Raw genomic sequence first — 25,447 nt, 5'->3', positions numbered from 1 at the left:
TTTTTGCGCCGTTATCGGAAAAAACCCCACCAAAAAGTGACTCCTCATTCGCACATCCAACCACCCAAAAGCCCCAATTTTTAATGGTCAAAACTCCATTTAATTTACAAATTAGCGAATTTACAATTAAAATGAGTTAGCACAATTTAATTGAGTTAGCGCCAATTTAAATGAAATTAAGACAATTTAATTGGCCACTTAATCCACGTAGGAGACGATTGGTGTTGGTTTTGCTCAAAAACGGTCAAAATGTCGTTTAATAGAATTACCAATTCAAGTCATTTAAATGGAATGAGGCGCCACTTTTAGTGCCAGTGAAAGAAATGGCATCATTATGAGTGTTTGTCGATGGGTTTGGCCTTCTTTCTTTATAGAGAAGTTTGTGTGCGTCTATGTATACACGTTACTAAAATTAAGAAAAAGGTCTAAAACTAATACATCATGAAATTCGTGGTTTTGTTTCCTTTAATATATGTACGTCTACCTACAGGACAGGGCCGCTAAGGTGTTTTAAAAGTCAATATGACATGTGCCGCTAATATGAAGTTTGTGGCCAATAATCCGTCAAAATGGACAGGAAAGGGCATTTCAAGAAATCTCGACTTCAAACCCATCGATATGTTTCACCCACCAAAACATACCAAAAATGGCAGAATTTAATATACTTAACCATAGTTAATACTCTCTATATTCCAATTTAAGTGCCTTATTTTTTTTTATTTGTACTAAAAAAGCACTTCTTTCAATATTTAATAAGTTCATAAATCAACATCATATATGACAAGTTTAAAATCATAAAATTTAAAGAATATTTTAATACATTTTACACATTTTTAATTTTGAATCATAAGATTCAATTTCTTTTTTATTTACTATTATTAAACTTTATGTCCAGTGAAATATTTAAACTGGAAAAGAGAAAGCATGTTTTCAACCCACCAAAACATACCAAAAAATGGCAGAATTTAATACTTAACCATAGTTAATATGTGTTAGGTGAGTTGACCAGTCTGGGTTGGTGGGCGTTGCCTGTCTCCTCTGTCCTTCGACATTGCCTTTCACCTCCTCCATATATTACTCTCCCCTCTCCTTTTTATTCCCTCACAAGTCTCTCCAAACTTAACCAAATTCAGCTACCAAACCACACCATACTAAGCCAAACAACAACAAAAACATAGAAAAAAACTCTCTAAATTTACTTCTTTTTCCCCTCCTTTTCATCGCCTTCTTGCTAAATCATCAAGAATTGTGTACAATTCAATTCTTGATAATTTACAGAGAAAATGGAGTCTACACCAGAAAAACTTTCTCCTTTTGATTTTATGGCAGCAATCTTTAAAGGAGGAAAGATATTCGATCAGCTAAACAAGTCATCGGATTCAAGTTCGTCGGCTTCATTGACAACTTTGTTAATGGAGAACAAAGATTTGATGATGATATTGACAACATCAGTGGCTGTTTTAATCGGATGTGCAGTTGTCTTAATATGGCGGCGCTCCACCTCGACATCTGCTAAGAAGGTTGTGGACCCACCTAAGTTGGTTGTTCCTAAGTCGGTTAAAGAAACTGAAGAGATTGATGATGGCAAGAAGAAAATTACCATCTTTTTTGGAACACAGACTGGTACAGCTGAAGGCTTCGCTAAGGTTTGATAATAAATAAATAAAGATTTAACTAATATACCATTGACAGTTTATAATGTCCTTCCACAATTAGTTATTATTCCCTCCGTCCCAAATCATGTGGTATCACTTGGCAAGACTTTTCAAATTTATAATCTAAAACAATCCTTACATATTTGTGTCACTATAAATCTAACGTTACATGTCATTTCATTAATGTTAAAAGAGGAATTTTAAAGTTAAGTTATTTCTAATTATATAAAGGAGAAGGAAAGCTGCTGCATAAATTGGAACTGAGGGAGTACAATACTCATAGTAGTATTTGTTTACTTTATTTTCTAGGTTACTAAATTTGAATTATTAGACATTCATAATATTCTGAGTGTAAAAAACTCAAGAAGTTGAAGTCATGGAATAATTAGAGAAATATTTTGTGAGGATTTGGTGATCGTGATTTTGGGGTTGTAGAATTAGTCAAAAGGAGTAATCATATTGAAGATCCAAAAAGTCAACTCTAAAAAAGTATACAACTTAAAAAATGTAAAATGGCAAACAGTGGATTGTCATCAGAAAAAAGAAATTGATAAAAAGTGGTGTATCAACATATGAGGAAGGGCAATTTTGTGCATCTCACTAGTTTTTGGTGATGTTGATCGTCATGAGGACTAACTAGTGATCGTGAATGTATTTGTACAGGCACTTGCTGAGGAAGCGAAGGCCAGATATGACAAGGCTACCTTTAAAGTGGTTGATATGGTGAGTTTTCTTTTGTTACGTTTTCTTCACAAGTATGATATACAAAGTGAAGTTGTTGATTATGGGAATCAAGATTTCATTGTTTTTGATTGCTTAAATGAATGAATTCTAGGATGATTATGCGGCTGATGATGAAGAGTATGAAGAGAAATTGAAGAAAGAAGCATTTGCATTCTTTTTCTTGGCGACGTAAGTTGCTAGATGATGAATGTTGTATTTGCTAGATGACAAGTTGCATATATGCATTACTAACTTGATTTATTTTTGTTGATCATAGATATGGAGATGGTGAACCAACTGATAACGCTGCCAGATTCTATAAATGGTTTGTAGAGGTAAATGTAATTGATTGACTAAGTGATCTAACATCTTATGAGTCTAAGTTTGTTGCATCTCACCTTAATCGGTGTTCTGTTATTTTCTGCAGGGAAAAGAGAGGGGTGACTACTTTAAAAATCTTCAGTATGGAGTATTTGGGCTTGGAAACAGACAATACGAGCATTTCAACAAGGTCTGAGATTAATTTTATTGGGTCTTGCACTTGTTCCTGTTCATATATATCCCAATATACATGAGAAACCACTAATATGACAGCTGTTTGCTAACATGTACTTGTTTGTTCTTTTTTTTGTTGTCAGATTGCTAAAGTTGTGGATGAACTTCTGGCTGAGCAAGGTAGCATTCTCTTTTGATTGCAAACTTCAATTCCATTTTTTTACCTGAATATGAAATATTGGATAACTGTTGTTCTCTAGTTGGATATCATACACATTATGCCATCCTGTATAATTAGGATAGTGAATTAGAACATTTTTGGTTATTTTGTATTCACTTGCAGTAAAACAAGGAATTTTTAGTGTTGACTCACATTTTGACTGTAAAAGGCAGCTTTTTTATATAACTTGGTTAGTTCAAAGACCTCTTTAAGTTCAAAAATTAAATCATCGGTGTAGAGGAAAACTGTCTCATTGGGTTCCAGTAATGTGATCTAGGATGTTATCCTCTTTCCACAATTAAATTGATTCTCAGTTCTTACATGCTAAAGTGTATAAACTACAGGTGGAAAGAGGCTGGTTCCAGTGGGTCTTGGAGACGATGACCAATGCATTGAAGATGATTTTTCTGCATGGTATGCTTACAGAGACTTCTCTTAATATAACAGGAGTTCCCTTTTGTTTTCTAAATATCAGTGTGCTCATAATTACGTGAATGTTGTAGGCGTGATTTAGTGTGGCCTGAATTGGATAAGGTGCTTCTTGATGGGGATGATGCAACTGCTGCAACTCCATATACTGCTGCAGTTTTGGAATATAGGGTTGTTATCCATGAAAAGTCAAGCTTTGACAACGACTTGACTAACGCAAATGGTCATTCAAATGGACATGTCGTCGTTGATGCTCAACATCCTTGCAGGTAACAAACCTGCTCTTCCTAAGTTATTGGACTTCATTCTATGTGCATGCTCTATTCAGTTCTAATATTCCTTCTATGTCTGCAGAGCTAATGTCGCTGTAAGGAAGGAGCTTCATACTCCTGCTTCTGATCGTTCTTGTACTCATCTGGAGTTTGACATTTCTGGCACCGGACTTGCGTAAGTCCACTTTTAAGTCATTCAACATTTTATGCCCTTTTTTGTCTTCAGTGAAGAACTATAGATATACATGGTGTGTGATTCTAAAATTCTGTAAACAGGGCATTCAATGCATGATTCGAATTCTATAAATTTCTTTTATGGGGAGATTTTGACCTGGAAGTTATTTGAATCCAAGTGATGTCACTGAAGTTGATTGTGGTCATGTTTCCTAAAATGGATCTTGTGTTTCTCAGGTATGAAACTGGTGATCATGTTGGTGTGTACTGTGAAAATTTTATTGAAACCGTGGAGGAAGCTGAAAGGTTACTAAACATATCACCGGACACTTTCTTTTCCATTCACACTGATAAAGAGGATGGCACACCACTTGGTGGAAGCTCATTACCATCTCCCTTCCCTCCTTGCACTTTGAGAACAGCATTGACTCGGTATGCTGATCTTTTGAGTTCTCCTAAAAAGGTAACTTCTTTACTGATCTTGCAGTTTCTCGCGTTCATCTGTGAGCTATGAAGTACTCATGCTTAATTGCATATCTTGCAGTCTGCTTTACTTGCTTTAGCCGCATGTGCTTCTGATCCAAATGAAGCTGATCGATTAAGAAATCTCGCGTCACCTGCTGGAAAGGTGTGGACTTGTTGCATCGTACTTTCACTTATTGGAGCTTACCTTTATCATTCTCATGTCTTTGTGTAATCAATTTCTTCAGGAAGAATATGCTCAGTGGATAGTTGCAATTCAGAGAAGCCTTCTTGAAGTCATGGCTGAATTTCCTTCAGCCAAGCCTTCAGTCGGTGTTTTCTTTGCTTCTGTTGCTCCTCGCCTACAACCGAGATTCTACTCCATCTCATCATCTCCTAGGTGAGTAGCTTGCTGCTGTTCTTCAAAATATTAAAAGTAAAGGCAGTTTTATTACAATATATCCAGGAAGTAGCACAATGTAGGATGGAGATAAAATGAGTTAACCACAAAAAGCTAACCTTTTAACGTTTGTATTCCATAATGGGCGATGCAAAATGCGGATTGAAGATATCTGTTTTAAAGATCTTTATTGGAACTATCTTCATATTTCTTGGAGTAAGGTTTTCATTTATTCGTTGAACGTAATACGAGGTATTTTCGACAATGGCAGACATACTGTTGCCGACTACAGCATGTGCTACTGATGTTTTTTCTGCAATATGTCATATTTGCACTACCTTATGGAAATGAAAGATTGCTTCTACTTCTCTCTCTCTCCATTTGATTTGACAAATCAGAGAACATAACCTTGTGATCTACATTTACTTGCAGGATGGCACCATCGAGAATTCATGTTACTTGTGCACTGGTTTACGACAAAATGCCAACTGGACGAATTCACAAGGGCGTCTGCTCAACATGGATGAAGGTATTTGCTAAATGAAATTTGAACTATTGTAGAACATTCATATAAATTGTAAGAGAATTCACAAAGAACCACTTGACTGGTATTACCATTGTGCACTATGCCAGATGGAGATTTATGTCTTTTTGTGGCATTTAGCTTTTTTATTAGGAGTTACTAACTTAATACTAGTTAGTGATTTTTCCATTTCTATCGAAATTTTTTAGACTTTCATATGTTAAAAGTTAATGTAGCTTTGGCTCTCATTCTATTTCCATGTGATTCCTCTTTCAGAATGCTATTCCTCTACAAGAAAACCTTTCCTGCAGTACAGCACCTATTTTTGTTCGACAATCAAACTTTAAACTGCCAGCTGATAACAAGGTTCCAATCATAATGATTGGCCCTGGCACTGGGTTGGCACCATTTAGGGGTTTCCTCCAGGTTAGATTCAAACCATCAGAGACTTTGAAATGTGAGTCTTTGAAATGCATTGCAATGACACTTCTGTTATCTTTCAGGAAAGATTAGCTTTGAAGAAGGAAGGAGCTGAGCTTGGTCCTGCTGTGCTATTTTTTGGATGCAGGAACCGCCAAATGGTTAGTATTAAACTGTTTATGGATATTTCAGCACAAATTCACCCACATAAGCACGAATTGGTACTACATTTATGGCTTACTATATCCACTCAACTCATCTGTTCGTATCTGTAGGACTACATCTATCAAGATGAGTTAGACAATTTCCTCGAGGCCGGTGCACTTTCTGAGCTAGTTGTTGCTTTCTCCCGTGAAGGACCTAACAAAGAATACGTACAACATAAGATGACAGAGAAGGTATGCTGCTCACTCTCTCCTTTATTACTGTCCAAATAGATTTTATGTTATGCCTATTGTTGTTTTGAGATGTCATCTAACTATTTTCTTTTGTCTAGGCTGCGGACATCTGGAACCTGATTTCTCAAGGAGGATACGTATATGTCTGCGGTGATGCTAAAGGCATGGCTAGGGATGTCCACCGGACTCTTCACACTATTGCACAGGATCAGGTAAAACTTCTCAATAACATACTAATTTCTGGCTGTGGTATTTCATTCTGTGCTGTCAATGGGTTGTCCGGTACCTTACCAGCCTCCTTTCAATATTTAATTCCATTAGTCATTTGTCATTCCTGTTAAGGGGTTTTTGATTTGTGGAAATATTCATCACCACTAATGACCTGGACCAATTCAATGTACTTTACTTGACATGCCACTTTAAGACGCAGAACTGTAAGTCGGATGTTGATAGATATATAACTAGTTTAGCATGGTCTGTGGGGACAGGTCCTCTTGTAGGGCGTTTGACAATGTCTATTTTTTTCCCCTGTAAAAACATAGCTGTTCCTCACCTTATGGAACAAAGACTTTGGCAAAAGAAAATGAAGAAGCAAATTACAGCACACGAGGAAACTTCAAGTCTTTTTTTTTGTGTACAAATGGATGTGGTGCAAAACCTTTCCTTAGATTGAAGTTATAACTTGGGCTTTACTTTATCTCAGGGATCACTTGACAGCACCAAGGCTGAGGGCTTGGTGAAGAACTTGCAAACGACTGGAAGGTACCTGCGTGATGTATGGTGATCGTCTCATGGATATTACCTATATATTATGCAAGCCTATTGTGATTAGAGAAATATATAGGAAAGGCGACATGCAAAGAACAATCAGCCTTTCTCAATACGGAAAAGAAGTGTACGACTTCGTCGTCACAGCTCCATGATTGTATGATTCTTTTTTACTCTTGGATGAAGGATTTTTTGGTTCGTGTTAATTCATATATACAATAGTAAGACCAATAATTATGTTAGTATTAATTTTAGGCAATATTTATTATAGAGCTTGTAACTTCCCTACTGAACTAGCAAGATGGTTCAGACTTCAGACGACATTGTATGCTGTTGATTTTTGACATTGATTAAGATCCATCTTAAACAAATGTTAATTTCAACTTCCAAATGCTCTCTATTTATTTCAACTTCATCTACTTTTAGTTTTCTCACTTGGATCAAATACTTGTTTTAAGCACAAAGTTCAGAAGTTGATAGTGACAAATGTTCTCAGATTGGTTTAGTGGAGATATAACTTGAGCTTATGTTATGTCTGATGTTGATTTGGCACGAATTTAAGAAAATAGAGAAGGTATTTTAATTTTATGGTTTTTAATTAAAGATATCTAGAATGTATTAAAACGTTCTTTAATCTTGTGGTCTTAAATATGTCACGTGGAAAGTTGAAATTAAAGAGTTATCAAAGTTGAAATTAAAGAGTTATCAAAAAAGAAAAGATACTCACTCTGTCTCAATTTATGTGATACATTTTTTTTTAGTATATTCTAAAAAGATTTTTACTGAAATAATTTACAACCACACAAATATTATGAGTTCTTTTAGACCACAAGTTTTAAATTTTTTATTTTTATTTTTTAAACTCTGTGCTTAATTAAATTATATTACAATAAATTGTAAAGCAGTGAGTAATCTTTTTGAAATAGATTAAAAAGAAAAGTAAGTCAAACAAATTAAAATATATGGAGTAAAATTTTCTCTACCTTCTTCCCATAAACCTATCTACTTACTCCTTAGGTTGTCAATGACAGATTTTTGGAATTTTGGGTAAGGTTTAAATAAAAGCGTAAAATACGAATGAGGATGGAAATAAAAAGCAGAAGGGTTGACCTAGGTGATGTTACAGCTGCCTGAGAAAGCTTGAATGACTTTTTTAGAGATTTTGCTGGTACTAGTTGGAGGAGAGGAAGAAAGAACAAAGAAGAAGGAAAAAATAATAATTTAAAAGTGATAAAATGATGTGTAAGGTGTGTGTACATAATGGATCCCGCAGAAATAAGTTGCAACTGACATTTTAACCTAAGTACATTGGGGGTGTTTATGCCTTTTCCTGTTATTTTTTTATACCCTTGCAGATTCTAAAACTTAAGTACTTCCTTCGTCCCAAAAAGATTGTCCTCTTTTGACTTGACACAAAATTTAAGGAATATAGGAAGATTTTTGAAATGTGTAATCCAAAACAAGTCTTAGATATTTGTGTGGCTGTAAATCATCTCATAAAGTTAAATTATTTAAATATAGAAGAGCACAATTTTTTTGGATTTACTAAAAAAAGAAAAGTTATGACAATCTTTTTGGGACAGAGGAAGTACTTTAGAAGCGAAAAAGGAGAAAACGTAGAAGTTCTGTGCCTTAATAATTTGCATTAATGGACAAGCATATTTTCCGTTTTCCTACAAAGACGACTCCAAGAAAACGTGAAATGTCAATATTCTAATTCTATAATTTGGTTTGTCGTGTTTTACCAGGAGTCATTTTCCAAGGGAGCCGTGTACTTAGGGGTCGTTTAGTAGGTAGCCAAAATTATTCCGGGATTATAATTTTGGGACTAATTTATTTCATCTCTTGGGATTAATTTATCCCATCTCTTGGGATTATTTTATACCATCTAAAAGATGGTAAAAAATAATCCCAAGATAAGTGGGATAAGAAGGGATATCCCATCTTTTAAGTTAGGATGCATTTTATACCTTGTTTGGTACAAGATATAAATTTATCCCAGGATAAATTTATACCTTCTGCCAAACATGGTACAAAAAATTAGTCTTTAGGATATCCCAAACTATACCATGCACCAAACGACCCCTTAGGGGAAAGGAAAAAGAATAAAAAACAAAAAATAAAAAATTGCAAAGTTCGATGTTTATTGGGCATAAATGATTTTCATTTCCAATACCATTTGTATTAGTAGGAGCCCATTTGGATTGGCTTTATAATAGTTCGTTTTCACTTTTTTAAGTGTTTAATTTGGCTGGGTTTATTTCAAGTCTTAAAATAAGTCCAAAAAAAAAAAAAAAAAAAAATTGGGCCCATTTGGCTTAACTTATCTAAAGCAGCTTATCAGCTGAAAATAACTTATAAGCCAAAAAAAATAAGTTGAGCTACCTCAACTTATTTTTTTTAGCTTATAAGCTGTTTCCAGCTTTATAAGCTGCTTTTTTAAGCCTATCCAAACAGGCTCTAGGATGCATGTCGACGCCGAGTTGGCAAAGAGCCACAGATTGTGGCCTGTGCATCACGACGTGGGATGTGGCTCACAAGTCGTATCCAATGCACACTGCAAAATTTGAAATTTTTTATTTACCTCAACTCAGTGTTTTTATTAAATAAAATAATTAAAAATTAAAATAATTAATAATCCCTCCGTCCCAATTTATGTATATAGTTTGACTAAGCACGCAGTTTAAGATAGAAAAGAAGACTTTTGAAACGTGTGGTCTAAAATAAATATATTTGTGTGACTGTAAATAATTTCATTAATGGTAAAAAGGAAAGTTTCAATTTAAATTACTTCTAAATATTGAAATATATCATTCTTTTTAGGACAGACTAAAAAGGAAAGCGTATCACATAAGTTGGGACAGAGGGATAATATATATCACGTAATCATACTTCAAATATAAAGCGAATTTAGGATTTATAGAACATGAGTGCACCACTAAAAAAAGAAGGAAAAAATGTATCGAGTGGAATTGATACCTAGTCCTCTAAGCAAACAACTCAACTTTTGACAAAGTACACCATTTAGGGTGTGTTCGGTATGGAGGAAAATGTTTTCCTTTTTTTTTTTTTTTTAATTAAAGATACCATAAAAGGTGGAAATTTATTAAAATAAGTCAAAACTGTACAAGCAGGAAAGAAAGAGAAAAGAAGAAAAATCTAAGAAAATAGAAATGCTAAAACTATACTAATCCTAATAACACCACAAGAAGAAAACCAACTAGTTCCAAGGCCTTGTCTTGTATCCATTTTTCACATCTACAAGTCTCACAGATGGAGTGGATCAAGAACTCATGAAGTAGAACCTCAGGCTTTTGGTTGTAATAAGTCTCTTCCAGTAGAGTTTTTATAGGACTTGCATAGCTTCACCATATAACCAAGCTCACAGATCCGCACGGTGCCGCAAGTGGCTATTTGAATCCTCCCCGCATACTGATCCATCAATATGATTGCTCCTTGTGTAGTGATGCACCTTCTGTGTAGCACTTCTTGTATCCATTATAGTAGTACTGATCCAGCCTTCAAACTCCAAAATATCAGTCTAATAAACAACCAACTAGATATAGTACATCCTTCAGTAGATTGAACATAAAATTAATACCACACTGAAAACTGCACTATATTCAGTTTATTCCCTCCCTAAGTTCAAAACTGCTTCTTTGTTCTTATTCTAATGTTTGGAGTTTGAGTTTTTTCCATGTTGATTATCTTTCTAGCTGTTTATGGAACTCCCTGAAAATTATGGAACTACATGGTACCTGCAAAATCAAAAACAAGGTTAGTGAAAAATCTGCCAGGCTGTTTCCTTCCCTTAGCACATGAGCCACACCAATCTGCTTTCCTTCTCTCAGCCTTTGAATTCTTTTAACTACCAATGATATCCTCCATGGCACTTCCCATATTCCATCTAATATCTTTTGCATTGTTAAAGAGCCAGTTTCTACTATCAAAGGTAATAGCTGATGATCTACACAATATTGTATTCCATCTTCAATTGCAACTGCTTCAGCTATTACATTAGTAGTATCCTCCAATCTTTTCCTTGCTGCATACACCAAATCTCCATTATGATCTCTAATACAGAAAGCTGCTGAACTTAGGCCTGGATTACCCCTTGAGGAACCATCAGTATTGCACTTGTATTTCCCCCTTTCTGGTGGTAACCAAGTTACTTCCTTGTGGACAACTGTCATTCTCAGGTTTTCTAAATATTGCACAAAGAAAGGCCACCTCTTTGGAAACTGCTTCATCCCAAGAAATAGGCTTTGTGCCAATAACAGTATACCTCTGTTGATCTCATATATAACCTTGTTCACAGTGATAGTACCTCCATGCCTCCTTGTATTTCTACCCTTCCAAAGATGCCACAAAATGAAAGCTGGAACTGCTTGATATAAGGTCTTCGACTTAGCTTTAACAGGAGTGTTCCACCATTTTTTTAGTATTGCTTGTTTTACCTGAATTAGTGATCCTGAAATTCCAGCTGCATCACAATAATAATTCCAAACTTTCATAGCAAATGGACCAGTTAAGAATAAATGATCCATTGTTTCTTGATGATTGTGACAACAACAGCATCTTGAAGCTATAGAAATATGCATCTTTTGCAAAACCTCATCAACAGGTAACTTGTAAAACCAAACTCTCCAAATGAGAAGAGATATTTTAAAGGGCATACCATTGATCCAAAACCTTGAACAATAAGAGGAAACCTGCCTTTTTTGCCTTATGTGCTCCCATGCACTACTTACTGTAAATTTTCCAGAACTAATAAGCATCCAATGAGGTTTGTCAATTTCCTGATGTTTAATCAGATTTCCAAGCTTACTATTGATAAGCTGCACCATTTCATCACAAAACAAGTGTTGTACCTTTGACATATCCCAATGATCTCCTTCCATTATTTCTGCTAGATCTTCTACACTGTCATCCTTGTAAGCTTGAAACTGAGGTTGATCATTCAAAGTACCTATCTTCAACCAGTTATCATACCATATTGATGTAGAACCTTGATGAGGCTCCCACCAGATATGATGCTCCATATCATTCCTAGCTTCTAACATATACTTCCATGTCTGAGTACCACCCTTCCATTGAAAAAGAGTCGGTCTAACCTTCTTACAGTATTTATTCCACATAAAGTTTGACCATAAAGAATTATTTGTTCTAAACCTCCACCAAAGCTTTGAGAAAAGAGCTTTTGAAATATCATTCAATGATCTGAATCCTAAACCACCTTCCACTTTGGGATAACACAATTTGTTCCATTCAGACCACTATTTACATTTACCATCTTTCTTTGTTTGCCAGAAAAATCTATTAAACATTTTATGCAACTCTTTGATAACACATTTAGGAGGAGCCATTGCTAATAACAGATATACAGGAATGCTTTGCAGCACATTGTTAATCAGTACAGCTTTCCCACCAAATGACAGTAGTTTTCCTTTCCATGCTTGCAATTTATCTCTAACTTTCTTCATCATATCTCTATAGAATATCTTCTGTTTTCTTGCATAAAACACTGGGCATCCAAGGTAGGTAAAAAGAAATTCACCTCTTGAGAATCCTGTGATTTGCTGGACTTCATTCACCAGTTCATTAGATATTTTGTTATACATGTAGAAAGCACTCTTACGAACATTAATCTTTTGACCAGAAACAACTTCATACTCATGCAGAATCCTCATAATCCTTTAAAGTGACCATTTGTCAGCAGATGCAAAAACTATTGTGTCATCAGCATATGACAAATGATTCAAATTAGAACTCTATTTAGGCAATCCATAGCCCCTGTACATCCCTTCATCAAACAAGCTATTTAAAGCTCTTGATAATACTTCAGCAACCAAGATGAATAAAGCAGGTGATAATAGATCACCTTGCTTTACCCCTTTGTAGAATGAAAGAAACCGATGCTTCGTCCGTTAATGAGGATTGAATACCATTTATTAGCTAGGATTCTCCAAATCATATCCACAAACACATCTGAAAATCCCATCCTCCTCATCACCTGAATTAAATACTTCCAAGAGACCCTATCATATGCCTTTGCCATGTCTAGTTTGAGAATCACATTTGCTGGCCTTCCCCTCTTTCAAATATCTGCAATAACCTCTTGAGTAAGTAACACATTTTCTATAATATTCCTTCCTTTTATAAAATCAGATTGGTTCTGAGAGATTAAGGAAGGCAGAATAGCTTCCAATCTGTCATGAATAACTCTAGTAATGATCTTGTTGATGAAGTTACTTAAACTGATAGGCCTGAGATTAGAAAAGTTGTTGATAATTTCCTTCTTTGGTAGTAATACCAAATTAGTGTGAGTGACAGATTTTGGAAGAGTTTGACCATCAAAGAAAGCCTTAACTACATTGTATACATCTGCACCAACAATGTCCCAACATTTTTGATAAAAGATTCCTGATAAACCAGCAGGGCCACATGCACTATCACCTGCTAATTCAAATACAGCTTTATGCACTTCCTCCAAAGATGGCATAGAACATAATAAATCATTTTGATCCTGAGTAATAGCTTCCTGCACATGCTCTAAGATGCTATAGTCTGATGATGTTGGCTCAAAAGAGAATTGTTGCTGATAGAAATCTATAGTTGCTGCTGAAATCTGATCCCTATCTTCTAACCATGCACCTTCATCATTCTGAATTCTTTTAAGTTGCATTCTCTTCCTTCTTCCATTTACCAAGCTGTGAAAAAACCTTGTATTTCTATCTCCTTCTGATTGCCATTTAACACCAGCCTTTTGTTTTCAAAACTGTTCTTCAAAATGCATATATCTTTTGAATTCAGCTTGAGCTTGTTGTAAAACCATTCTATTAACTTCAGAGGGATCCTCTTCAAATAACTACTTTTTGATCTTAACAATGTCCTCTCTAATAGTTAATTGCTTAAAGATATCACCAAAAGTCTCTTTACTCCATACTGATAGAGCAGTTTTCAACTTCTTCATTTTCAACTTGAAAGTAATAAAAGCATCTCCAACAAAATCAGTACTCCAATGTTGCTCCACTGTATGCAAGAAAGACTCATGATCTACCCAAAATTTTAGAAATCTAAAAGTCTTGGAGAATTGCTGAACTTGTTCTCCTGCTGTAAGCAAAAGTGAGGCATGATCTGATCCAGTTCTGGATAGGTGTTCCATTTGTAGATTACCAAACCATTCTTGCAACTGATTATTGACTAAAATCCTATCCAATCTTTTGAATATGCAATCTTCCCCAGCTCTACCATTCCACCAAGTGAAAGGACTGCCCCTAAAGTCAATATCCTGCAGGTCACATGAATTTTTGCAAAATGCAAAGTCCTCAACCTCAGTTTGGTGAACAGGCAATCCACCTATCTTCTCTTCTTCATGTAAAATGACATTGAAATCTCCACCTACCAACCATGGAACATTCATGTTGCTTGATAAAGAGTAGATATTATCCCACAGTTCCAATCTATCCACAGCATCACACTTTGCATAAACCAAGGTAGTGATTAACATTTTGCCACTGTCTAGGAACTTAAGCTTGAGGGTAACCTGCTGCTCAGAGTTCATCAATACTTCCACCTCAATGCCATCTTTGACAAAAAACCAGATTTTACCATTGCAGTTAAAACCAGCCACCTACATACCCAATCTCCTTTTATATTTGTCAATGTGTCTAGAATCTTGAAAAGGCTCCATGAATGCTATCAGGAAGAATTTATGATGTCTATGAAACCTCTAAACTCTATGAAATGCCTTCTGAGTATTCACAAATCTTATATTCCAAAAGAATGCCTTCATCATTATGAACTTAACTTAGAACTTGCACCCCTCTTTGACAGAATCCTGGTTGGTTGTTCTCCAATTTTCTTACTTGCACCTGTGTTTCTTTTAGAAGCTGATCTAGTAACCACCAATTCAGCATTAGGCTTTCCCTTCCTCCCTTTCTTAGTATCTTTATAATTCTCATGTGAAGAACACTCCTCCAATATTAGATTACTCTCAGCTTGCTTAACATCTGAACTAATTGCATCTTGCAATTCAGTAAAACTACATTTATTCTCCAAATCCTGCAGATTATGTGACACCAGATCATGTAATTCTTTGTGAGGAGAAGATTTCTTCTGTGTAAATACAATATTAGAATGGTCCTTCAGACTTAGATCTTGAGCAGAATCCTCATGATCCATAGAGACATTCTTACTTGGAAAACACCCAATAACCCTTTATCTTCATTCTCTAAGCTAATTGAATACTTTCCAATCTCACCTTGAACTTCCTCATTAGAGACTTCATTCATATTCAGATTACCTGCTTGAATACATTCAGATATCTGAATTTCCTGGAAAACTTCAGAGACCTCCTCTTTATCATGATACCTGTTAATTACATCAGAATTTTGAGAAAAATCTTCATCTTCATCTCTATCCACCCCTATCTGTATCTGCAAGTGCTGGTATACTATTAACTTGTACTTGATCCTTATTAACCAAATTATCCACCCCATCACCAGGATCATGCATAACTTCCAAAACACCTTTATTCTGATCAACTTCCTCTTTGCCCCCATATTGGTCTATGGGTTCAGACACTGTTTCTACCCCATCAGGATCTTCATCAATTCTTCCATGCACCGTTACAGACTCTTGCACATCATCAGCTATTCCATTATTCTCCTGTACTTGATAGTCATGAGCCTCTTTTGAATCATAATCCACAATATCCTCCTGAAAGTCTGCTTTTCCATCCACCTGTTGATTATTAATCTCTTTTTGAACATAATCACCATTAATCTGTTGTGTTTTGTCATAAGCTACTACACTTTGAGTATCAGCTTCACTATTTTGCACCTTATCAACTTCATGCTCATCAATTTCGCCCTCTTCCAGAGATATGATCTTATTCTTAGCCTGTTCTTTTTCCTGAGACAAAATTGCAGCTTCTACACCATCCTGTTGATTATTATCCTCCATATCATCTACAATTGCAGCTGCAACCCTTTGTTGTACAGTAACATCATCTTCTACCACATCCTCAGCATTACTTTTATTGTCATTATTCAGCTTACTAACTTCAGTATCATCTACTCCTTGGTTCAAGACCTCAAATTTGTTTGACATAGTAACTTCTTGGTTCCCTCATCCTTCCCAGTTATAATCACTTTGTTCTTGTTCTGTACTTTGTTTCCAGGATATGTTACCACAGTACCACTAGATAAAACTTTTGGTAGATATTGTTGCATTGGCTGTTTCCACCCCCTATAGCCTCTATATCTTCTTTGTTTGAAATGCCCTTGTTTACTTGTTCCAGGTTCTTCTGCTACAACTATAACCTTTCCATTGTTCTAAACCACTTCTGCTTTGTTTTCCACCTCATTTTCTAGCAGTTCTGGATGCAGCACCCAACAATCTTCATTGGAATGACTTTGCAACAAACACTTTGTCCAATACTTTGGTAAATAGTCATACTGAATATTAACTTGAATAGACCTGATCTCCTTTGCAACATCATCTTCAATCTTCATCCACACAGACTTAGGCAAATCTGCAAGTAAATCTACTTGCACTTTCACTCTTTGCACTATTTGGCCTAGTTTTATTGATAGTAACAGATCAAGTGAATTGGTTTGCCCACAGCTGATGCTAATGTAAATAAAGATTCCTTGACAAAAAAGGTAGGAAGAAGGTTTAGAAACGATATCCAAGCCATAGCAATTGAAGTCTCCTTTTCAATACTAAACTTAGAATCATAGATCAAAGGTCGCATTTGATACGAGTGACCATCCTTTGATTTCAACCAAAAAACACTTTTTGACGAGATAGTAATAAAATCTTCTCTTAGATCACATCTTATTAATACATGTCTATCTCTCAAGAAGCCTACACGACAGTTACCCTTTGCACCACACTGTTGAGGTATAATAGTTCTCAGTTCATCTAACTCGGGCCATCCATACGAAAACTTACCACCTATGGCATATTGTAGGTTTTTAATTATCTCCATTAGTAAGACTTCAGAGGAGGACCATCTTACAATGTGTTTACCATCTATAATCTCCACCTTCTTCATAGGGATGGGTTCACACGTCTGCATGGGAGTTTCAACAGCTTCATGCATAAGGGTATGGAGATAGTTTGGTTCAGTGTTCGTAGGAGTTACTGGTTTTGGATGTTGAGGATTGCTGGACGTAGAGAGAGGAGGGAAATCATGAAGGGAGAGAGGCTGACAAACCACCAGAGGCGGTGGCTGGCCAGTGGCCGGAGTGGCCATAGAGATTTTAGGGTTTTCAAACTAGGGTTTGCATGGGAGGAGAGAGAAGAGAGCTCCTAGTTTTCCTGGAAAATGTGTTCTTGAAAAATAAGTGAATTTCTAATTATTTTCTCATGTTCGTTTGGGTAGTGAAAAATAAGTGAATTTCTTATTTATTTTGTCATGTTCGTTTGGTTGGTAGAAAATATTGTCCGGAAAATACTCACCCAAGCCCTACACCCATCCCCCCCCCCCCACATCAATTTTTTTTTTTTGGAAGTTTTAAATTTTTTCTGAATTTTCTATACCACCACATCCCCCACCCCCCAAAAAAATCTCTTAGAAAAAAAATTAAAAGTTACGTTTTTTGGATTTTTACACCACCCACCCACTCTAAAAGTTTTAATTTTTTACCTCAAAAACTTTCAATTTTATAAAATTAAATATGAAGTGAAAAATTCGAGAGGGGGTGGGTGTAGAGAATCAAAAAGAAAACTTTTCAAAACTTAAAAAAAAAAATATTTTTTTGAGGGGGTGGTGGGATGTTGGGAGGGGGGCGGTCGTTGGGGGTGGTGGGGTGAAAATAATAAAAAAAATAAACTTTTAAAAAACTTTTTTAAGAAAAAAGTATTTGGGGTGGGAGGGGGGGGGGATGTGGTGGTGTATAAAACCAACAAGAAAAATTAAAAAAAAAATGCGGGGGGGGGGGGGGGCGGTGGGGCGAGGGATATGGTGGTGTAGAAAACCCAAAAGAATTTTTTTTTAGGGTGGGGAAGGAGATGCGGGGTGGGGGTGCATGGGTTGTGGGAGTGGTGGAAGAAAATTTTAAATTTTTTTTTTTTTTTTTAGGAGGAGGGGGTGCGGGTGGGGGGAGGGATGTGGTGATATAGAAAACCCAAAAGAAAATTTTAATTTTTTTTTTTTTTGGGCGGGCGGGAGGTGTTGCGAGGGGTAGGGGTAGGGTTTGGGGGTGGGGGTAGGTTGGGGCATGCGTTGCGGGAGTGGTTGGGGGTGGGTTGGGTGGCGGTTGGGTGGTGCATGATTTACGGAAGTGGTTGGGGGTTGGGGGTGAATAGTGCATGAGTTGCGGGAGTGGTTGGGTTTGGTAGTTGGGGTTGGGTGGTTATTAAAATATTACTCATGGACTTATTTTCCCTACTTTGATTTGGGAAGTCATTTTTCCCATTGTTTAGGAACTTGTTTTCCTAAGAAAAATGTTTTCTAAAATTTTTGACCAAACAAACATGAGAAAATTGAAAAAGATTTTTCGGAAAATGTTTTCCCCATACCGAACACACCCTTAACCTTCTTGTAGCATGAGTTTCGGAGATAATATTATACTACATGTTATTATACTACATGTTTTTTTTAAAAAAAGAAAAAAAATATATGTATATATATATATATATATATATATATATATATTCACGTGCCCTAAATTTAGGCTATAAAATCGCCCCTGCTTCAAATATAAGAATATATATGCAAGACATATTTATACATATTTATTTGTTACATGCAAACACACAATGTAGAAAATGATAAATGGTAGAAGTCGGCTATTTATAGTCGGTAAGCAATTCGATTGTTTACTTTGATTTTCGTCAGCTTTGCTTAAACAGAGTGGGAGTTGCATTTGCTACCAAACAATTATATATTAAATTTTTGCACCTAATTAATTACTCTCTTCGTCTCAGTTCAAGTGTTTTAGTTTGACTAATCACAAAGTTTAAGAAATAAAAAAATGAAAAATTTGAATTTGATAGTTCCAAGTGCATTCGTGTTTTGATGATTGTGAAACTGTTTTCAGAACCAGATAAGAGACTTGGTCTGTGATCTGCTCTCTGTGCACCTTGCACAGTCGGCAGACACAACTGTAAAGTCGAACCACTTGCTGCACACAAGGACAGTTGTGAGTTGGCCCATGCTTTAGGTCAAATTGAAGAGTGGTCTCTTTTCACCTCGCATACTCCCACTATATATACAACATGTGTTACGCCTCTCGTTTTCGTCATAGGAGAACTTATGGTTTCCTAGTAGGGTATGCCTTTGGGATAGAGACCCGTGCCCGAGTTTTGGAGATAGAAAGTGTCTTACCCCGTGGGAAAAGGTACCAGTAGGTATTCCTAGTAATTTACAGGATTGGAAGTTGAACGAATCGAATCGACGCAACCTGAACTGATTCAGGAAAATTTGCAGACACCAGTCATCGTCGACGGACCGGCATTGTGCGGCGTCATTACAGTTCCGCAAAGATTGAATCTGCAGGCGCAGGTCGATGGAGAAAGTTGACGGACCGTCGACACGTCGACGGGTCGTCGACCCGTTCGTCGAACCGCACCGCTAGAACTTTTAGTTCCAAGTATAAATATATGAACCCACGACTTTATTTCTCATTTTCTCTCTTCCAAGTCAGAGAAAACCCTAGTATATTTACTCCCAATATTTCCTATCATAATAGTGGAGATTTGGTAAGATCCAAGCCCCGTAAAACCCGAGCTTGTGAAGAAGAAGATTGCTCCTAAGGTTTCATAAAAGTTGTGAGGCTTGGGAAGTTGAAGTTGAAGCTAATCTTTGGAATCTTAGACCCGTCAAGGTATGTAAATAATTTCTACCCTTGTATTTAAGCTAATTATCAAGAATTTTAGTGGTTTTAAGTGAAGAGAGGATACTTATGGAAGTGGTAAATGGATGAAGGGTAAGATAGTGACTTGGGGCTATTTTAAGTGATGATTGGGAATGGACTTGAGTATATTTTGATATGTAAGTCTTGTCATTGTTGTTGTGGATATTTTGGTTGATGTTGGATGGAATGTGAAGTTGAAGAGTTGTAAGCTTACAAAGGAAATGTTGTCCATAATTCGTTAAACTCTATTTGTATTTAAAAATGGTTCGTAAATGAGGTAAATAGTCTAATTGAGGCCTACGTTATCTTGATTGTAGACTTACAAGTTCGAGAAGTAGAAGTTGGACGATTGGCTATATTCTAAGGTATGTTAAGGCTACCCCTTTTCTTTCTTTTGGCATGATCCTGTGATACGAGCCAACTAGCGAGTAATCGAGCTTCCATATTACTCTACTCTTAGAAGCACTAGGAGACTTCAGTCTTTGATGTTCTTATACCCCGTATGATTGTTCCTTCTGTTCATAGGTCTTGAGATTTCTTATGATGATGATGTTAGCTCAAAGGTTGTCCATCGGAGGTAATATGGCTTTATGTCACTCCGAGCGTTCTATGTACACATTTCAGTTATGCATTGCATTCATATACACATGCATATTGACCCGTGACCATAAGGCATTATATACGCGTGTATTATATGTGTATGGGGTATGGGGGAAAGGGATTGGCATTATATACGCATTACCACCTGATCAGTTGGTGCACTTGATGATGATATATGGGTCGGGCCGTACGTTCCTCGGCATTATTAAATGATATATGAATCGGGCCGTACGTTTCTTGGCACTATTATATGGGATATGGATCGGGCTGAACGTTCCTCAGCACTATGACCTAAATATATATACATGAGCACGATTATCATTGAGAGCTTGCATATTATGCGCCCACAGAGGCATTGTCAGTTATACAGATTTATGCAGATACATACAAATACTAGTTCATACAAATACATGCAGATAGTCATTTCAGCTTATGAGTTCAGATTTTTATTCATGATTCTTATGTATACACATGTTGTTCTTATGCCTTACATACTTAGTACATTATCCGTACTGACTCCCCGTTGCTCGGGGGGCTGCGTTCATGCCCGCAGGTTCAGGTAGACCGACAGGTGGTCCAGCTCAGTAGGACCTCTATATCCAGCAGTGGTCAGTGCGCTCCATTTGATCCGGAGCTGCAGTCAGTTTTGGTATGCCACCCTTTTGAGATGTATATGCATATGGGTATGACAGGGCCCTGTCCCGTCCTTTCGAAAGCTTTATTCCAGTAGAGGTTGGTAGATTATTGTATGTATTAGTCATATAATGTAGCCTTGTTGGCTTCTATTCTTTTGTGTACAGTCTATGTAGCCTAGCCTAGACTTGCACTTTCTCTTTGTGTGTGTATGTGTGTATATATATATATATATGGATAGAGTTTATGATGTCACCCTCCCCCCCTTCATAAGGAAGTATGAGATCAGTTTAGGTCACTTATGGGCCCTTGATGTTCAGATATATGTATAGGGGTGTTTGGTCACTAGCGGTCAGACACTCGTCACGACTCTTTGGTTTTGGGTCGTGACAGAAGTGGTATCAGAGCAGTTCCGTTCTCGGGTTATCTTCAGACCGTGTCTAGTAGAGTTTTGTTTATGGGTGTGTTATGCACCACACTTATAAACAGGAGGCTACAGGACATTTAGGATGATGTCATTCTTTCACTCCTAGATCGTGCCATAGAGCCATGTGCTAAGCGTTTGCTTCTGATGAATTGTTTTGATTTTAGCGATGCCCCACAAGAAAGCTACAGCCGCCCAGAAGGGCAAGAGAGCGGCAGGTGAGGCCACTAGCCGTACTCGGCAGGCTACTGGGGCTCAGGATGAGATTCAGAGTGAGAACCTGTTTGAGACGTCGCATACCCCGCCTCTAGCACCTGCCCCAGCGCCCCCAGTTCCTCAGTCAGATGCACCGGGCCAGGACGTGCGGGATGTTGTACGGTTATTAACTAGATTGGTAGCTGCCCAGGCTCAGCGACAGGGAGCTGGTGTTGATCAGGTAGACCGAGCTGGTAGTTCGAGAGTTAAGACTTTCCTCGGGTTAGATCCTCTAGAGTTTTCTGTGATAAAGCAAAATATGGACCCCCAGGATTTCATTAATGGTATGCAGAGGACCTTGAGGGTTATGCATACGGATGAGATCGAGTCTGTAGAGTTAGCTTTGTATAGGCTTTGTGATATTGCAGTACAGTGGTATCAGACTTGGGAGCTTTCTAGGGGGGAGAATACCCCTCCAGCTGTTTGGCGAGAGTTTTCAGATGCTTTTATTCGCCATTATTTACCTCCAAAAGTCCGACGAGCCCGAGCAGATAGGTTTCTACGTATTGAGCAGGGCAGTATGAGTGTTCAGGAGTATAGTGTGTATTTTGATTCTATGACTAGATATGCCCCAGCCATGGTGGCTGAGATGGAGGACAGAGTTCATCGTTTTGTGGCTGGTCTAGGGCCGCATTTGATAGATGCTTGTACGACTACTGCATTACAGCCAGGCATGGATATCTCCCGTATACAGGCATATGCACAGAATCTGGAAGATCGTAAGCGTCAGAGGAGGACAGAGCGTGACCGTGACCGGGGCCATGGCAAGAGGGCCAGATCTCTAGATATCGGGGGTGAGTCCAGGGGAGGACAGGGACAGCAGTACTCTCGATATCCATTCCATTAGGTAGGGAGTGCACCTCCACGGTTTTCAGGTCCGAGGTTTGATCGGTCTTCTTATTTCGGAGCGGGCCAGAGTTTTAGAGCATCAGGCTCTCAGTACAGACTCGAGTCGGGCCAGATGAGACCCCTTTTGCCGCAGTGTGTCCAGTACAGCACGTTACACGCAGGTCAGTGTCGGCTGGGATCAGATGTTTGTTATGCTTGTGGCCAGCCAGGTCATAGGACGCGACAGTGTCCGATGAGAGAGAGTGGGGGTATGGCTCGGCTGGGGGTCCGTGGTGGTTCTTCTGCAGTGCGCCCTTCAGGGCAAGTTTTTCAGACACTAGCAGGGTGAGGTAGAGGGAGAAGTGGAGCATCCAGCTCGAGCAGTCCTCAGCATCGCATATATGCACTAGCCAGTAGGCAGGATCGTGAGTCCTCTCTTGATGTCGTCACAGGTATATTAGCAGTCTCCTCCTATGATGTGTATGCACTGATTGACCCAGGTTCCATTTTATCATATGTTACTTCATTTGTCACCGACAAGTTTGGGATAGATCCTGAATCGATTAAACCGTTTGAGGTGTCGACACCAGTTGGTGATCCAGTCATAGCTAGACGGATATATCGAGGCTGTGTAGTGATAGTTTGTAATCACCGTACTTTAACAGATTTGATTGAGTTAGACATGATTGATTTCAATGTGATCATGGGTATGGATTGGTTGGCATCCTGTTACACTAATGTTGATTGCAGAACGAAGATAGTTCGATTTCAGTTCCCAGGCAAGCTAGTCCTAGAGTGGAAGGGCAATGCTGCTTCGCCGAGGGGTAGGTTTATTTCCTACCTTAAAGCAAGGAAAATGATCAGAAAAGGGTAGATCTATCACCTGGTTCGAGTTCAGGATGTTGGGAGTCGCCGAGTTCGATGCTATCCTCGTGGTTAATGAGTTCCCAGAAGTGTTTCCAGATGAGCTTCCAGGCATTCCTTCAGAGAGAGAGATCGATTTTACTATTGATCTATTGCCAGATACTCAGCCAATATCTATTCATCCTTATAGAATGGAACCTACAGAGTTGAAAGAATTGAAGGAGAAATTGCAAAATTTACTCGAGAAAGGCTTCATTAGGCCTAGCACATCGCCGTGGGGAGCACCGGTATTATTTGTAAGGAAGAAGGATGGCTCTTTGCGAATGTGTATTGATTATAGGCAATTGAATAAAGTGACTGTGAAGAATAAGTATCCGCTTTCGAGAATTGATGACCTATTTGAACAGCTATGAGGCGCTAAATATTTCTCGAAAATAGACTTGAGATCGAGGTACCACCTGGTTAGGGTAAAGGAGGAAGATATTCCGAAGACGTCATTCCGGACTAGATATGGCCACTATGAGTTCCATGTTATGTCATTTGGGCTAACTAATGCCCCAGCTGTATTCATGGACTTGATGAATCCTGTATCCAGGCCCTTCTTAAATTTGTTCGTGCTCATAGTTTATAGATGATATTCTAGTGTATTCGCCGTCAGAGGCTGATCATGCACAACATCTACGAGCAGTGCTTGGAATTCTTCGAAGCAGAGAATGGTATGCCAAGTTCTCCAAGTGTGAGTTACGTTGAGCTCTGTGGCTTTTTTGGGTCACATTATTTCAGACGAGGGCATTAGAGTGGACACTCAAAAGATTGAGGCTGTAAAGAATTGGCCAAGGCCTACGATACCAACGTAGATACGTAGTTTCTTGGGCTTGGCAGGTTATTATAGAAGTTTTGTGGAAGGATTTTCTTCTCTTTTAGCTCCATTGACTAAACTAACTCAGAAATTAACTAAGTTTCAGTGGACGGATGCTTGTGAGCAGAGTTTTCAGATATTGAAGGACAAATTGACTTCGGCACCCGTTTTGAATCTTCCAGAGGGAACATATGGCTATGTGGTATATTGTGATACTTCAGGTATTGGTTTGAGCTGTGTGTTAATGCAGCACGGTAAGCTTGTCGCTTATGCTTCTAGACAGCTAAAGTAGCACGAGAAAAATTATCCAACTTATGATCTTGAGTTAGCTGCAGTAATTCATGCCTTGAAAATGTGGAGGCATTATTTATATGGTGTTCATATTGATATCTATACTGATCATAAGAGTCTCCAGTACATCTTTAAGCAGAAGGACTTGAACTTACGTCAAAGGCGATGGCTAGAGTTGATAAAGGATTATGATGTTAATATCCGGTACCACCCTGGAAAAGCTAATGTGGTAGCCGATGCTCTTAGTCGTAAATCCATGGGCAGCCTGGCATATGTGCAGCCAGAGAAAAAGGAGATAGTCCGCGAAGTTCGTCAATTAGCTAGCCTCGGAGTCCGATTGATAGACTCAGGCGATGCAGGAGTCACAGTTCAGAACACAGTGGTGTCGTCTTTGGCAGCAGAGATAAAGGAGCGTCAGTATGAAGATCCTGTTCTAGCCCATTACCGAGATACAACACCTCAGAAAGAAAAGACACCCTTTGTGGTTACAGGAGATGGAGTACTCCGATATAGAGGTAGATTGTGCATCCCTAATATTGCAGGGCTTCGTCAGCAAGTTATGAGGGAAGCTTATTATTCTCGCTACTCTATTCATCCAGGTAGAACAAAGGTGTACCATGATCTCAAGGAAGTTTATTGGTGGGATGGTATGAAAAGAGATATGGCAGAATTTGTTGCTCAATATCCGAATTGTCAGCAGTCAAGATAGAGCACCAGAAGCCCGGAGGTTTATTGCAAGCTATAGAGATCCTGACATGGAAATGAGAGGTAATTAATATGGACCTTATTGCAGGTTTGCCCTGTACTCAGCGGAAGTATGATTCGATATGAGTCATAGTTGATAGGCTTACAAAGTCAGCCCATTTCCTGCCTGTCAGAACCACT

The 25,447-nt window shown here is 37.9% G+C and overlaps 1 protein-coding gene across 1 annotated transcript; it reads left to right on the top strand.

Annotated features, from left to right (window-relative positions):
- The first annotated feature begins 1,042 nt into the window (after window positions 1-1,042).
- Window positions 1,043-7,330, top strand: LOC132041113 (NADPH--cytochrome P450 reductase-like). The gene is made up of 18 exons (XM_059431906.1): window positions 1,043-1,646; window positions 2,319-2,378; window positions 2,491-2,567; window positions 2,656-2,713; window positions 2,806-2,889; window positions 3,017-3,053; window positions 3,438-3,507; window positions 3,597-3,791; window positions 3,877-3,969; window positions 4,206-4,431; window positions 4,513-4,596; window positions 4,679-4,830; window positions 5,263-5,359; window positions 5,630-5,779; window positions 5,857-5,934; window positions 6,049-6,171; window positions 6,270-6,383; window positions 6,875-7,330. The coding sequence occupies exons 1-18, from the start codon at window positions 1,284-1,286 to the stop codon at window positions 6,953-6,955; spliced, it is 2,142 nt and encodes a 713-aa protein (XP_059287889.1). The 5' UTR covers window positions 1,043-1,283; the 3' UTR covers window positions 6,956-7,330.
- Window positions 7,331-25,447: the final 18,117 nt, after the last annotated feature.

This window comes from Lycium ferocissimum, chromosome 12, assembly GCF_029784015.1.
Source record: "Lycium ferocissimum isolate CSIRO_LF1 chromosome 12, AGI_CSIRO_Lferr_CH_V1, whole genome shotgun sequence".
Taxonomy (NCBI): domain Eukaryota; kingdom Viridiplantae; phylum Streptophyta; class Magnoliopsida; order Solanales; family Solanaceae; genus Lycium; species Lycium ferocissimum.
This window is presented reverse-complemented; position numbering and strand designations above follow the sequence as displayed.

Coding starts and splice junctions, on each gene's coding strand:
- LOC132041113 (XM_059431906.1), top strand. CDS start 1,284: ATGGAGTCTACACCAGAAAAACTTTCTCCTTTTGATTTTATGGCAGCA. Junction 3,054..3,437: donor TGAACTTCTGGCTGAGCAAG/GTAGCATTCTCT, acceptor TATAAACTACAG/GTGGAAAGAGGCTGGTTCCA. Junction 4,432..4,512: donor TTTTGAGTTCTCCTAAAAAG/GTAACTTCTTTA, acceptor CATATCTTGCAG/TCTGCTTTACTTGCTTTAGC.